General features: G+C 45.1%; 1 protein-coding gene across 21 annotated transcripts in view; it reads right to left on the bottom strand.

The window, feature by feature from the left end:
• Positions 1 to 16,046, bottom strand: part of rbfox1 (RNA binding fox-1 homolog 1) — a 2,508,969-nt gene that overhangs the window by 152,284 nt on the left and 2,340,639 nt on the right. For all 21 annotated transcript variants that reach the window (XM_072481254.1, XM_072481261.1, XM_072481255.1 and 18 more), the window contains one exon: positions 3,909 to 3,962. In XM_072481254.1, coding sequence (XP_072337355.1) covers positions 3,909 to 3,962 — 54 coding nt within the window. The remainder of the gene's footprint in view (positions 1 to 3,908; positions 3,963 to 16,046) is intronic.

The raw sequence follows: 16,046 nt of genomic DNA, 5'->3' as shown, positions 1-16,046 counted from the left end.
TATCTTAATCAATAGAATAGGCTTGTATGCTCTGAGGGTTAAGTAACACTAATTGCAAACACAACAACCATTTCTAAAGTGAAACCATGTTTGCTTTATGTGTACTTCTCTTTAGTTTAGACCCATTGGTTGAAGGTGAAACAACAGTCTCTCAAACCTATGCCAGATGATGTCATTCCTGCCCATGACTGGTGTGTTGCCAAGTCTTTAATAATGGACAGCAGGTCTCAACGCCTTACTCAGGAATATTCATGAATGTAATTTGTAAAACTATTGTGAATAAATCCTTGCAAACACAGAGAAGTATGAGGTGATACGTTTTAGGAGGAAGAGTCAGGAGTAACATTGCATGCTCAATGGTGCAATTTTAAAGGTAGTGCAAAAAGAAAGAGTCCTACGGGTGCTTGTGCCCAAACCTTCGAAGGTGGTAGGACAGATTAACAAAACACTTACTGAAGCATATGCAATTCCAGGCTTTATAAATAGAATACCAAAAGTCAGGAAGATATTCAAAAACACCATGGCCCCAGCAGGAGTATTGTGTTCAATTCAGGGCACCACATTTAAGGGTGTGAAGACTTTGGAAAGGGTACAGAAGAGATTTACTAGAATCGTTCCAGGGATGAGGGATTATAGTTATGTGGATTGACTGGAGAATCTGGGGTTGTTCTCCTTAGAGCAAAGAAGAGATTTCACAGGGGTGTTTGAAACCACAAAGGGTTCTGATCGAGGAAATGAAGAGAAACTGGTTCCAGTGGCTGAAGGGTTCATAACCAGATGGCACGGATTTAAGATGATTAACAAAATAACAGGAGGAAAAACCATTTTATGCAACGAGCGGTTAGGATTTGCATGGTGGTGCCTGACAGGGTGGGACATTCAGATTTCATTGTACCATTTAAAAGAGGATTAGATAAGTACTTAGGGGGAGATTTTCCAAGCCCGTTTGCTGCAGGCGCAAATCCTATTATAGTCACTAACTCTCGCAAAAGGATCATAACGGGATTTGTGCCAAAGATCTCAGAATGAGTTCTTCCCTGCCCCCAACCAGTGACATAATCAAGTTCACATCCAGCGAGGATGTGACCCTGATTACCATCAATTTGCATGAATTTAGACGCCATTTCTTCCGGGGGCGCAGATGTTCCCCTCTGACGCTGTCATGTCAGGCTGGAGGAAATCACTACTGCTCCATAGCAGTCAAGATGGCCATGCTATGGGCGCGGAGGTCAGTGCATACCCTGAGTGGTCAGGGACATGGCAGGACAGTGCCCTGCCACTGCTCACTGGCACCACCAACAGTGCCAGGTTGGCAGGGCCAGTGGACGGGGTCAAGGGGTGGAACCAGAGGGCAGGGCCCCCAGGGGGTGGAGCTCCCACTAAGATCTGATGCCAGCGAAGGTGGTGGGCGGGGCACTGAAGCCCCAATGCTGGTGATGATGATGGGAGGGGGGCCTTTATTTTCATTTGGATATCGGGGTGCTCTTTTTAAAAGGTGTCCCGATCTCTGTAGAGCCTGGTTGGCCTGTGATCTGAGGCTCCGACCTGCCAGAATGACAGTGCAAAACATGCCCTCCTGCTTTTTTTTGACAAAGTGTCAGAAGATCTGGAGAGAAAGCCTGATTGTTTCTCTGGGGAGAAACCTTCGGTTTTCAGTCAGAACCTGACACTTTGCCACTTTTTGGGAAAATTCCACCTTAAAGAGAATAAAAATGGAGGAATATGGGAGAAAGTAGGGAGTGGAACTAACTGGATTGAGCTGGCATGCATGGGGAATGGGGAGGATGTGAGGGACGAGGGCTGTTTTCAGTTTCATTGTATTAAAAAAAATCAACAGAGTGCCGGGACATTGAGGCAGGCCTCCGTAACCGTCAGTCTCTGCACTTATTTCGGGATCACCCGTCCTGGCTCCCAGAGAATTCCTGGAATAAAAATCTCAATTACCAAGGCATTTGCTCCCAGGCTGTGTTGCGGAGCCAGGAAGTGTGTTCCTGGCCCAGGTGTCAAACTACAAACCACTGGTGGGATGTAAGTAAAGTTGGCAGAATTAACCTGGCCCACACCAATCCCTAGACCAAGGTTTCCTTCTTAGTGAATGTGGAGGACACCCAGGGGATTTTCACCAAGGTTGGATGATTCATCACCGCTCAGCCGAGGGCAGAATTTCCAGGTTGGTTTATACCATTCATGTTTAGCTTTGTTTTTAGCTGACAATTTGTATATTCATGCCACTCACTTCAACTTGAATGTTCCTGCCAGTCACACAGAGAGAGAGAGGGGGAGAGAGAGTGGGCAAGGGATGTGAAGATGCAGTTACAGGCTCCTCCAACTGACCTTTCCTCCTAAAAGATTAGAAACTAGGTTGATTCCAGAGATGAGGGGTTTGTCATATGAAGAGAGATTCAACAGTTTAGGCCTATACTCTATAAAGTTTAAAAGAATGTGGGGGGGATCAAATTGAGGTATACAAGATGATAAAAGGTATGGACAAAGGAGAAGTGGAGTGGATGCTTCCTCTTGTGGGGCATTCTAGAATGAGAGGTCAGTGTTAGGATCAGAGGTAGCAAACTTAAAATGGAGTTGAGGAGAAACTACTTTTCCCAAACGGTTGTGAATCTGTGGAATTCGCTATCCAGAGTGTGTTGGATGCTGCGACAGTGAGGAAAAGGAGGAGATTGACAGATTTATAATTGGTAATAGGTTATGGAGAACGCGCAGGACGGTAGAGTTAAGGCCAGGTGAGATCAGCAATGATCGAATGGTGGAGCAGACTCAATGGGCCAAATGGCCTAATTCTGCTCCTATATCTTATGAACTTATGAAATTATATTTGGAACCATCAGGTTTCCAGAAGACGCCCCCTTTCATTCCTTCCTATCCATGGGAAAAGTTCACATTGAAGATACTAGGGCTTTATGAGATCTGTCTGTGGATGAAGGAAATTGAACTAACTGTTGTGCTGCGGCACTGGACTTCGCCAAGAAGATAACAAGTAGCAGAAGGACTGCAGGCTTGCAGCTTCCCATCTTAACTGCATTGTTACCAGTGTTCCGGGGCACAAGGCAGTTTGTTGAAGGAAAAAAATTTGCCGCAACACTCAATCAATAAAAATACTATGCCACAATTTATTAGGCTCTTGTCGGGATTGAATGAATTGTAGTGGTAGAAGTCATCAATTGGAAAGGTGAAAAATCAAACTCCGCCCACACTGCAGCAACACATTAAGCGTAGTCCACTTGAGTCATGGGCCTATGATCTCTACCCATCTCGCTTTGTCACCACCACACCAGACCCCACCCAGGCAAACTGCTTTTCGAAAATATGGGAATACATTCGGAAAATGGACCTAATGGGGTCAAAATTCTCCACACTTGAAAATATGATTATTTTTTCCCCCCACTAAATTGTGACTTTAAACAGCAGAGAAATGCACATAAAGGGCGCATTAGTTTCAAATCTGGAGGGAACTGAACTGCAGTAGCCAGTTTTCTCTTTACTCAGTTTAATGATCTGAAAAGTATAGTAGATTATATTTTTCATTGCAATATATGCAAGCATATCAGGACATATCTTTTAGTGGAAAAGTTAATAACTGCCACCCCCCACCCCCCCAGCAAAATTGGAACATTTCGGTACAAAATTATTGTTCTTAAAAATAATTTCCAAAAGAAACTATATTCAATACTGGACAAGTAAAATGGTGAAACTACCTCAGACTTAACAGTTTAAACAAAATACCTGCACTGAAAAATGTTAAATCAGCAGCTAAATATATTACAGTTAAAATCTGATCTCGCCACTACTAGATCAGTTCAGTTGTTCCTCCTTTTTTTAAAAACAGCTATCTGTTTTCATTTATTCAGATACAAATTTGCCAGCATGCAGATAGAATGAAAGGGACAACTTACCTTGGATCCTCTTTCATTAAAAATGATTTCAACATCTAAGATTTTACCAAATTGCTGTAGAGAAATAACAGAGTTTACTTTTAGTCCAAAGCAGCAAAATAAAATTGCCCAGTGACCATTTTAACTTTGGGAATTGCAGTTAAGAATGCAAGTATCACTGTTGGTAATTACTACAATATATATAAATGAATACACTTTGGGTACGTCCATTGTTGAACATTTCCTCTTCATTTGAATCTGATTCCACCCAGATTCTTGCTGGGGTGCAGTTCCTTATGTGCTGGCAGACCTGAGTGTACCTTTGGGTATTCTTCCTGTATGATCAGGCTGAGAATCCTGGCAGGGATTTGACTTGAGAGGCATCGCCGTTAAGCCTGGTTCGAATTTTGTTCACACGCACACCCACACATTGTAATCCTTGGTCAATGACCAGGTTGTCAGGATGGAAACCATGGATGGAATTGTTCTTTTTGGCTTGTGCTCCCGCCGGAGCTGAATTGCACCTGATTTGCACTCCAAATCGGGAAGTGAATTCCAATTCTTCACCAAGCACATTTATGCATAAGGGGGATTCCAAGGCAATCCCGCTATTGGGCCACTATTTTGAGCAGGCGGCCAATAATGAGCTCCCACGGCTGGCCAGAACTCCCCACACCTCTCACACCGCATCACAATTTGGACCCCTTCCTTCCTGCAGCACAATTCAGCCCCACACCCCCAGTTTTTCTGTATCCCCCTCCTCTCAGTAAGGGGGTGACCCGACTCTCCCCTGCCACATAGACCCCCTAAATAAAGAAACACCCCCAAGACTCCTGAAATAAAGGGACTCTCCTGGAGACCCCTAAATAAAGAGACCCCCAGAGACTCCTGAAACAAAGAGACCCTCCAGAAAACCCCTAAATAAAGGAAACCCCCAGAAACTGTCTAAATAAGGAGACCCCCCAGAGACCTCCTAAGTAAAGAAACCCCCACAAGACTCCTGAAATAAAGGAACCCACCCCTAAATAAAGAGACCTCCAGAGACTCTGGAAATAAAGAGACCCTCCAGAGATCCCCTGAATAAAGGAATACCCCCAGAAACTTCCCAAATAAGGAGACCCCCAGAGGTCCCCTAAATAAGGAGACCCCCACCCACAGACCCCACAGAAAAGTGCTTTCCAATCATCTTCCTTCATGGTTGAGTGATTTTAAAGTGGTCAACTAGAAATCAACAGCACTTAACTATGGTTGAAGTGGTCCAGGAGCTGTCAATCAAAGCTTGATGTTTATAAACATTGCGGTTAGGGAACTTCAGTTACTCAACCATGAAGGAAGATGAATGGAACAATGCTGACAGCTGGGATGTGTGGAAGCTGTCAATCACAGCCTAGTAAAATCAATATAAAAGAGAAATGAATGAATGGCTTGCAGATCAAAGCTCTGACGGTGTTTAAACACAGCTGACTGTTGTTCTCTTTCCAAGAATTGACAAGTGCCCTTCCTGTGCCTGGGCCAGCCAGTGTATTGTCCAGGTGAGTGTTAAAGCAGTAATTTTTTCCACTGCCTCTGTTTGGACGTCTCTCTAGCTTCCGGCAGGGGTCTCTCCTGGCTGGAGCTTCCCGACAGGGGTCTTTTTTCTGGAGGACTTCCTGAAAGGGGTCTCTCGTCTCTCTTCTGGGGGGGGGGGGCTTCCTGACAGGAGTCTCTTTTCTGGTAATCTTATTTACTGGGGTTACTTTTCTGGAGAGTCTCTGGGGGGTCTCTTTATTTAGGGAGTCTCTGGGGGCCAAGCTCCTTATTTAGGGGTTTCTAGTGGAGGAACAGTGTGGGGAGGGGAACTGGTGGAGGCGGGGTGGGCAGGTCTTGCATTGTGGGAGAGGGGGAGGGTGTCTCTCAGATAGATTGGGGCAACTCCCTTAAAGAGTTACCACCTTGCCCACCGTGAGGTCCATCGTGTCAGGGCCATGATTGTCAGGACCAGCAGTGATTCTCGCCCACGTCATTCCCGGCCCAGAGGACCCGAGAATCACGCGTATCCAGAGAATATGGGGCCCAGCAAATTAATTGAATGCAAATGGGTCTTAATGACGCATTTGCATCCTCCCGTTGGTGCGGGGCGCAATCCTCGATACTGACGCCAGTTGGGGGGCCAGGGCATCGGAATCGGATCGGTGCCTGTTTTCACATGATGCTGGATTATCCGCCTTATTCGCAACTCTGCTGCCGGCGGCGCGAGACGGAAAATTCCACCCCATATCTGGCTGTTGGTGTTCATTGTAACAGCCTGTTTGTTGTCCAGGTGCATAGAATTGTTCTTCTTCAGAGTTTCATGAAAATAACGCAGTATTTTGCAAACTTAAAAGGCCATCCAATACCTAGAGAAGGTCACGAGGTAAAGATAAGGCCTGGTCGCTCATTTGTACATGATGTTCTTATTGGTAAAAACATTCCTTCCTGCCTTTACTATAACTAAGCAAAAATTAAAACAGCATTATTCATTTGTCCATCTTTATAAAGATTCATTGAACAGATTACCTACTCATCACAAAAATGTTTTCGGTTGAATGATAAAGCAAGTGAAGCATATCTGCTTCAAGAATGTGTTATTCTTTCACTGTAGTCTTTTTCCACCCTAACACAAGCAAGAAATTTGAAAAAGTAGCCCAGTTAAGATACATAAAATCGTAGAAAATAGGAGCAGGAGTAGGTCATTCGGCCCTTCAAGCCTGCTCTGTCATTCATTATGATCATGCTGATCATCCAACTCAATAACCTGTTCCCACTTTCCCCTTATATTCTTTGATCCCTTTCACCTGAAGAGCTACGTATAATTCCTTCTCAATGTATTGGCCTCAACTGTTTTCTGTGGTAGTGAATTTCACAAGCCGACCACTCTCTGGGTGAAGACATTTCTCCTCATCTCAGTCCAAAATAATCTATCCCGTATCCTCAGACTGTGACCCCTGGTTCTGGACTCCCCCACCATCAGGGACATCCTTCCTGCAGCTACCCTGTCTATTCCTGTTAGAATTTCATAGGTTTTTTATCAGACTCCCCCCTCATTCTTCTGAACTCCAGAAAACATAATCCTAATCAACTCAGTCTCTCTTATGCCAGTCCCACCATCCTAGGAATCGGGCGAGCAAACCTTTGCTGCACTCCCTGTATAGCAAGACCATCCTTCCACAGTTAAGGAGGCCAAAACTGCACACAATATCGCTCTGAAGGCCAACGTAGCATTTGCCTTTTCACCGGCTGCTGCACTTGTACACTGGTGTACGGGAACACCCAGTGCTCACTGCACAGCCCCCCTCTTAATTTATGACCATTCCGATAATAATCTGCCTTCCTGTTTGTGCTACCAAAGTGGACAAGCTCACATTTATCCACATTATAGTGCATCTGCCAATCATTTGCCCATGCACTCAGCTTGTCCAAATCACACTGAAGTAACTCTGAATCCTCCTCACAGCTCACCCTCCCACCCATCTTTGTGTCATCTGAAAATTTTGAGATATTACATTTAGGTTCCTCATCTAAATCATTGAGATATATTGTGAATAGCTGGGGTCCCAGCACCGATTCCTGCGGTATCCCACTAGTCACTGCCTACCATTTGGAAAAAGACCTGTTAATTCCCACTCTTTGTTTCCTGTCTGTCAACCATTTTTCTCTCCAACTCAGCACATTACCCCCAATCCGATACATGGTAATTTCTTATGTGCGACCTTGTCAAAAGTCTTCTGAAAGTCCACTTCAACCACACCCACTGGCTTCCCCTCATCAACTCTATTAGTTACATCCTCAAAGAATTCCAGTAGATTTGTCATACATAGAATCACAGGGAGCGATTCTCCAGAAACATTTCTAAGTGTGGTAGCGAGCGGGAACTGTTGCAAGCTTCTCGCGCTTAGCCTGGCAAGGCTGGCAACACAATACAATGTTAATTTATCCACTTAATGAGGCCCCACAGGCTTCATGCCGCAAATGAAGGCTCGTCAGGCGATTCTCTGGGACTACGTTCGACAACATCTTGTGTTCAACAACATTTGAGATACATTATTTGTGCCCTTTTTATGTATTTAGTTGGTCAGCTATTTATTTGCTCACCATTATAAATTCCCCTGTTTCTGACTGTAAGGGACCTATATTTGTCTTCACCAATCTTTTTCTCTTCACTTGCCAATAGAAATTTTACAGTCAGTTTCTTGTGCCCCGCAAGCTTACTCTCATATTCTATTTACCACTTCTTAATCAATCCCTTGGTCCTCCTTTGTTGAGTTCTAACTGCTCCCAATCCTCAGGTCTATTGTTTTTTCTGACCCATTTACATGCTCCTTCCTTGCATCTAATACTTTAGATTTAGATTTATTGTCACGTGTACTGAGGTACAGTAAAAAGTATTGTTCTGCATCCAGTCCAGGCAGATCATTCCATAAGTGAAAAACATAGGACATACAATAAATACACAATACAAACACACAGACACCGGGTGAAGCATAAGGAGTGTATTACTGCACATTAGAGAAGATCAGTTCAGTCCGTAAGAGGATCATTCAGGAGTCTGGTAACAGTGGAGCAGATTTTTAAAAAATCTACTGGTGTGTGTTCTCAGACTTTTGTATCTTCTGCCCCATGGAAGAGGTTGGAAGAGAGAATCATCAGGGTGGGAGGGGTCTTTGTTTATGCTTCCTGTTTTGCAAAGGCAACGGGAAGTGTAGACAATGGATGGGAGGCGGATTCACGTGATGGACTGGGATGTGTTCAAGACTCTCTGTAGTTTCTTACGGTCTTGGGCTGAGCAGTTGCCGCCATACCAAGCTGTGGTACAGCCAGATAGGATGCTTTTTATGGTGCACCTGTAAAGGTTGGTCAGAGTCAGTGTGGACATGCCAAATTTCCTTTGTTTCCTGAGGAAGTATAGACACTGTGGTGCCTTCTTGGTTGTAGCATCGATGTGGGTGAACCAGGACAGATTGTTGGTGATGTATACACACCTCGGAATTTGAGTGGTCAACCATCTCCACCTCGGCACCATTGATGCAGACAGGGTCGTGGACGACACTTCACTTCCAGAAGTCAATGACCATCTCCTTAGTTTTCCTGATATTGAGGGAGAGATTCATGCCACTAGATTCTTTAATACTATCTCTAATTTCCCTTGAAAGCCATGCTCTGGCCACCTTTCCTGTTTTACTTTTGTACCAGGCAGGAAGAAATAGTTGCTGCAGTTCACCCATGTATTCTTTGAATGTTTGCCATTGCCTATCCTGCATAATCCCTTCAATAAACATTCCAAATCCATCATCGCCAACTTGCGTCTCATGCCATTGTAGTTTCCTTTGTTAAGATTCAGGACCCTAGCCTCAGAATCAACTACATAATTCTCCACCTTGATAAAGAATTCTATCATATTATGGTTGTTCATCCCCAAGGGCCCAGCACAGTTAGATTGCCAATTATTCCTTTCTCATTACACAATACACAGTCTAGGATGGCCTGTTCTCCAGTTCAGTGTTTTTCAAACTTTTTTCCCGGGACCTAGTTTTACCAATCGCCCAACCTTTGGGAACCACGCCGGCCGAACATCCCAACCCCGCCAACCAACCTTCACAACCCACATCGGCCGACCTTCGCGACACACCTTTATTGTGACATGTGAGTCTGCTTGGTCCTCCCAATCTCACTTGCTTTATCATTCAATGTTACAATTCTGATAAGGACTTCAGCTGATGACTTAAATTCTCCCTGCATCCTTTGAAAACAATCAAGGTGTTTGCTCTCGAACTCACCGTGCGTAGTCTTCAAATGCCTTTGAAGTTTTGAGGGTTTTAAACTTTCATTTACCAATACTTCCCCGCATATAACACACGTGGATTTTGCATCCTGATTTTCACTGACACAAGTAACAAAGCCATACCTCAAGAAATCATCTTTACACTGCTTTGTTCCAAATTTCAGCTTTTCTTTGTTTAAAACAATCTAATTTCAGTTCTTCACAGTCGTGTTGCCTTGCTTGCTCGCAGCTGGAAAATGGAGGAATCTCTCCTCCGTGATTTTATACCAAAAGCACGGATGTACAAGGTGCATGATGTCAGTGTACACACCGCTCGCTTAACCTGCTCTCTGCCATCGCTTCTGGCCGGAGGACTGCACCATTCACATTTAAAGGCCTGTTGTGGCCGGTGTTCTCAATTTAAAAGCCAGTCGTGGCCATTGGGTGCTTCTCCTGCGATATGGAATGCTGCGACTGATCGTGCCGCCATCATCCTGACACCCCCCCGCGATCCACCTGTGAGTCACGACCCGCGGTTTGAAAAACTCTGCTCTGGTTGGTTCCTCAGCATATTGCTCCAAAAGGCCACCCGGTATACATTCCAGGAATTCCTCCACTGCAGTATTGTTCCTAATTTGATTTGCCCAATCTTTTTGCAGATTAAAGTTATCCGTAATTACAGATGTTCCTTTATTGCATGTATCTCTAATTTCCTGTTTAATGCCATTCCCAACATCACCATTACAGTTTGGGGGTCTATATACAACCCCCATGACTGATTTTTGCCCCTTTCTGTGTCTCAGATCTACCCATACAGATTGCACATTGTCACAGCTGAAATCCTTCCTCGCTATAGCATTGATTTCTTCTTTAACAGGCAATGCAACTTCACCGCCTTTTCCTTTTTGTCTGTCCTTCTTCAATACTGAATACCCCTGGATATTCAGTTCCCATCCCTGGTCACCCTGCAGCCATGTCTCCATAATTCCGAATATGTCAGACCTGTTTACATTTATTTGTGCAATTAATTCATCCACTTTATTGTGAATGCTCCGCACATTGAGGCATAAAGCTTTAAAGCTTGTCTTTTTAACATTACTTATCCCGCTTTGATTCTGGCCCTTTGAATCTCTGCCAATCACTTTTCATATTCTCTTCCAATCTTTTATTCTTGACCGTGATTCCCCCTGCTCTGATTCCTTGCATAAGTTCCCATCTCTCTGCCATTTTAGTTTAAACACTCCCTCCTCTCACACCACCTCTTCTGCCACGTATTCATCCAACATATCCTGCTATTTTTACTTTGACTGGCACGTGGCACTGATAGTAATCCTGAGGTCACTACCTTTGAGGTTTTACTTTTTAACTTACTACCTAACTCCCTTTATTCTACTTTTGGGACCTCAGCCCGTTGTTATACCTATGTCATTGGTACGACTGTGTACCACGACCACTGGCTATTCACCCTCTCCCTCCAGAATGTCCTGTAGCTGCTCTGAGACATCCAGGGAGACAACATAACATCCTGGAGTCTCATTTGTAGTCACAGAAATGCCCATCTATTCCCCTTACAAATGAATCCCCTATAATTATTGCATTCCCACAATCCTTATTCCTCCCCTGCAGAAAACCCAACCACACTGCAACAAATTTGGCTGTTGCTGTTTTCCCCTGAGGGGCCATTTCCCTCAACTGTATCCAAAGCAGTATATCTGTTTCGCAAGAAATGGCAACTGGATATCCCTGCACAGCTTGCCTCATCCTCTTGCTCTGCCTAGTGGTCACCCATTCCCTTCCTACCTGTGCACCCTTAGCCTGCGTTGTGACTCTCGATACATAATCTCCACAATAGCCCTCATGGTGGTGAGAAAAAATAAATTCAATATTGTTATCTTTATACCACAGTTTGTTGCACCTATCTCCTGTTAACAATTATGTATTAAGCACACATTTGTGTTTTTGAGTTGTTGCAAATTAACTCATGGTTTTTGTGCTTTAGAATGTACCTTTTAGTTTGGAATAAAACTGGTAGTTTTAAGAATTAAAGATTTAACTGTTGAAAATTAGGTAAATGCAATGCAAACATTCTGGGAGGTTATTATTTTTTTAAATAATCTTTATTGTCACAAGTAGGCTTACATTAACACTGCAATGAAGTTACTGTGAAAAGCCCCGAGTCGCCACATTCTGAGAGATGATAACCAAAATAAATGGCAGTTAGATAGACCTGGACTGTATGCAGGGAAAAACAACTTCCTAATATACCATATGGAGTGTGGGTGAGGCTTAGTCTCAGTTTGAATTGTGTGGTGGAATAGTCGCTAGAAAATTGCCACGTGTGAAACCAATGTCAGAATCTACAGTGATCCCCACAGAGTCTTGTGGCAAATAATGCAACCAGCAGATTAGCTGGGAAATATTGGAAAAGTAGCCAGACCAAGGTACAGACCAAACAATGCAGCAAGAACTTAAATTGTCGCTGAAGTCCTGAGCAGAAATGAAACATTGAATGACAAAGCAAGTGAGATCATGAGGACTCAGCAGGTTCACCTGTCGTATTAAAGGTAAGCAAAAATGATGTGTCACGAAGGTCGGCCGGCGTGGGTCACAAAGGTCGGCTGCCGTGGGTCGCGAAGGTCGCCCAGCGTGGGTCGCGAAGGTCGGCTGGTTGATAAAAGTGGGTTTCAGGAAATAAAAGTTTGCAAAACACTGGTCCACACTATCTAGTCCACACAATCTGATCCCTTTAGAATCTTAAACAAAGCAAGGGCATCACCTCTCAGCACAAACATGCACATTTAATAAATTCCTTCCCTGCACTGAATCATTTTAATTTCTTTTCAGTATTATTTTAACAGTTGCAATATCCCATTTGCACTGAGGTGACTACATGGTATTCCAAACGCAGTTGCATCATGGAGCCACCTAAAATGGCTGATTCCCGATTAATTTGGCCAAAACCCGATATAAAATGGCTAACCGAAAAGGCTGATGGGAAAAGCAGCCAACAGGACACAAACGGACAGCTGCAGACAGAATAGCGTATTCGGCTCTGGGGAAGTCGGCCCAGATCGATACCTGCAACTATTAGCCGCACATCAACAAAGACATCTGCAGTTTAATCGGCTATCCCCGGGAACAATTGTAACATATTAGCAATTGAATGCCGGGCCAGACCTCTCGGCGCCTGCAGTGGCCGAAACAAAGACAGGTGAACGACCACCCCCCAATCGAGGAATCGCCCCATTATTGGAGCATATCGAACCCAGTGATTGGGAACAAGTCCAATCACTTGGGACTCAGGGTCAAGGGCCGCCCCGAGAGGCGGGAAGCCCCTGGGCCCTATATATTGAGGGGCCAAGTTCAGATCTCTCTCTCTCTCCTTTCTTCTCCTGCTCGCAAGCTTCGCAAGAACATCGACCAGAAACTGTAAGTTTGACTCCAGCGATCGCTACCCGATAGAGACTCCTAGCCATCGGCCCGTATCAGCCTTTCGAATCCCGCAGGCCAGACCCAATTTGATAAACCATTTGTTTCCCTGACCTGGTGGGCCATCCCCAAAAGTTAAGTATTGGCCAGTAGTGGGAGGTAGTGATATAGAAAGTAGGATTATTGTGTAAGTATTTATTGCTGTACATAATAAATGACCGTTGATTTCAATCTTACCAAGCGGTATGCTGATTTATTAATCATAACTCGAGCTTGAACCACGTGGCAGTATCCGAAAGATACCTGGCGACTCGTGAGCAAAGGTGACATAATCAGAGGTAATAAAACTAAGGCTAATAAGAGCAACAATCATTGACATGGAAATTGAAACTATTGCTGCATTATTTTATCTCAATATAGACCATTTCATATAATTCAGCATTGGACTTGTTTTGCTCACCACCGCCGAGAATTTTAGCAATAGCTTTTACTATTCAGGACCCTGGATTTCTTTCATTTCCGATGTACATTATTTTTCTTTCATGTAAGTATTAGTCTTCTGGATTTTTGTCCCAACGTGAAGCACTTTGCATTTACTGTCAGGTGATGGCTTAGAGGGAGGCGATTCAGCCTGTTGAGTCCATGCCAACTCCCTGTAGTGCAATCCAGTCTGTCCCATTCCCCCTTATCATCCCTGAAATCATCTGATTAGTTCCCTCAAGTGGATATCTGACTTCCTTTTGAGATCATCGATCGTCTCCACTTCCGCCACCCTCGTAAGCATCGAATTTCATGCCTTCAGCACTTGGCTGTGTAAAATGAAAGCCACTGATCTTTCAAGGTCTAAGTAAAGAACAGAAAGAAATGGTGGGCCACCATTCATTGTCATGATGATGATGATTGGTTACTGCGGCTTGGCAACATTCACCAACACCGAAATCAACACCCGCAATGTCACCTGATAACCACTTCACAGCTGACACACGTGGCAGAATCAGAATCTGGTTTCTTCAGCTGTTAGCAAAAGGGAAATATGTGAAGCTAACCCATCCCAATGGATTTACTGGATAGAATTCCAGCTGATGATAGTCTGGGAAAGATTCCATAGACAGGGGAAGGATGTGCAAAGATTTATTGCATAAATAGAAAGCGAACTGCAACTCTTTTGTTCCTGACATCAATAAAAAATACAGAGTTGTGAACACAGCCCAGTCCAACACCCGAAATCACCTCCCATCCATTGATACAAAGGTCAGAGAACACGCATTAACAGATTCAAAAACAGATTCTTTCCCTCTGTTACCAGACTCCGAAATGACTCTCTTATGGAATGAACTAGACATCTTCTCTATTGAGTGGTGCTACACTCCTTATACTTCACCCGATGTCTGTGCCTATGTATTTACAGTGTGTATTTATCGTATGTCCTATGTTTTTTCATGTATGGAATGATCTGTCTGGACTGTACACAGAACAATACTTTTGACTGTACCTTGGTACCCATGACAATAACTTGAATCAAATCAAATCAAATCTTGCAGAGGGCTGATCGCTCAGTTAGAATGGGTTCTGACCTTCTTGCTGAATTAGTTAACTCTCTCTTCGTTCTTCTCCTCACCCAACTAAATTACATTTTTTTTATTACAATGTAACATTCCCAAACCTAAGAGTAGGAACATCTGTGCCATTGTCCATGGTGTTGTGGAGAAATTGGGCCAATATTGTTTGGAACAACAACAAAAAAGATCAATCAATTATTATTACTGCCGGTGTAACTATGACTTTTAGATCAATGACTCTTGAAGGGGCTACCCCTGTTTGCTGGCCAAAATATGTGATGTCCAAGATTGTCCAGAACATTCTGTCTTGAACCCACAACTGAGAGACACAATGGTGTGCGGTGTGATGAATGTGAGACATTTTCTTATTTTATAGTTGTATTTAAGCATTTTTGCTGTAATTACAAAGCGAGAGAATCAATGGTTTGCACAGGGGCAATGTAACCTTTTGTAACAAGACACAAGATGGTGGTGGGCTTTTGGAGTGCAGGCGGCATAGTTAATGGGAGGGGCCAGGTTTGCCAGTTGCTTCTGGAACACCAAGTTGGATAGACACAGTTCAGTTTGCTAGTAAAGGACTCTCCCTCCAAAAGGCTTTGTAACGATGTAAGCAACTGAAAAGCCTCGTTGACTATGTCCGTGAGAGGAATTTGAGAGATGTTGGTTGGCTTTATTGGAATATAGTGGGCGGGATTCTCCGACCCCCCCCCCCCCCGCCGGGTCGGAGAAGCCGGGGGGGGGCGGCATGAATCCTGCCCCGCCGTTCCGACGCCGGCTGCCGAATTCTCCGGCGCCAGCTTTTTGGCAGGGGCGGGGATCGCGCCGCGCCAGTCGGGGGCCATTGGCAGTGGCCCCCCCGGCGATTCTCTGGTCCCCGATGGGCCGAGCGGCCGCCGGTTTTCGTCCAGTCCCGCCTGCGTGGATTAGACCAGGTCCGTACCGGCGGGACCTTGCTCTGAGGGCAGCCTGCGGAGTCCTTGGGGGGGGGGGAGCGGGGGTATCCGGCCCTGGGGGGTCCCCCACGGTGGCCTGGCCCGCGATCGGGGCCCACAGATCTGTGGGCGGGCCTGTGCTGTGGGGGCACTCTTTCCCTCCGCGCCGGCCTGTGTAAAGCTCCGCCATGGCCGGCGCGGAGAAGAAACCCCCTGCACATGCACAGGGATCACGCCAGCGGTTCTGGGAACAAGCTGGCGCTCCTGCGCATGCGCCAACTCGCGCCGGCCGGCGGATGCCTTTCGGCGCCGGTTGGCGCGGCGCCAACCACTCCAGCGCCGTCGTAGCCCCCGAAGTTGCGGAGGATTCCGCACCTTACGGGCGGCCCGACGCCGGAGTGGTTCACGCCACTCTTTAGCGCCGGTACGGCCCGCCCGCCGGATACCAGAGAATCCCGGCCAA

The sequence above is a fragment of the Scyliorhinus torazame genome, chromosome 17, assembly GCF_047496885.1.
Source record: "Scyliorhinus torazame isolate Kashiwa2021f chromosome 17, sScyTor2.1, whole genome shotgun sequence".
Lineage (NCBI taxonomy): Eukaryota > Metazoa > Chordata > Chondrichthyes > Carcharhiniformes > Scyliorhinidae > Scyliorhinus > Scyliorhinus torazame.
The sequence above is the reverse complement of the archived record's forward strand: the minus strand, read 5'-3'. Positions and strand labels throughout refer to the sequence as shown.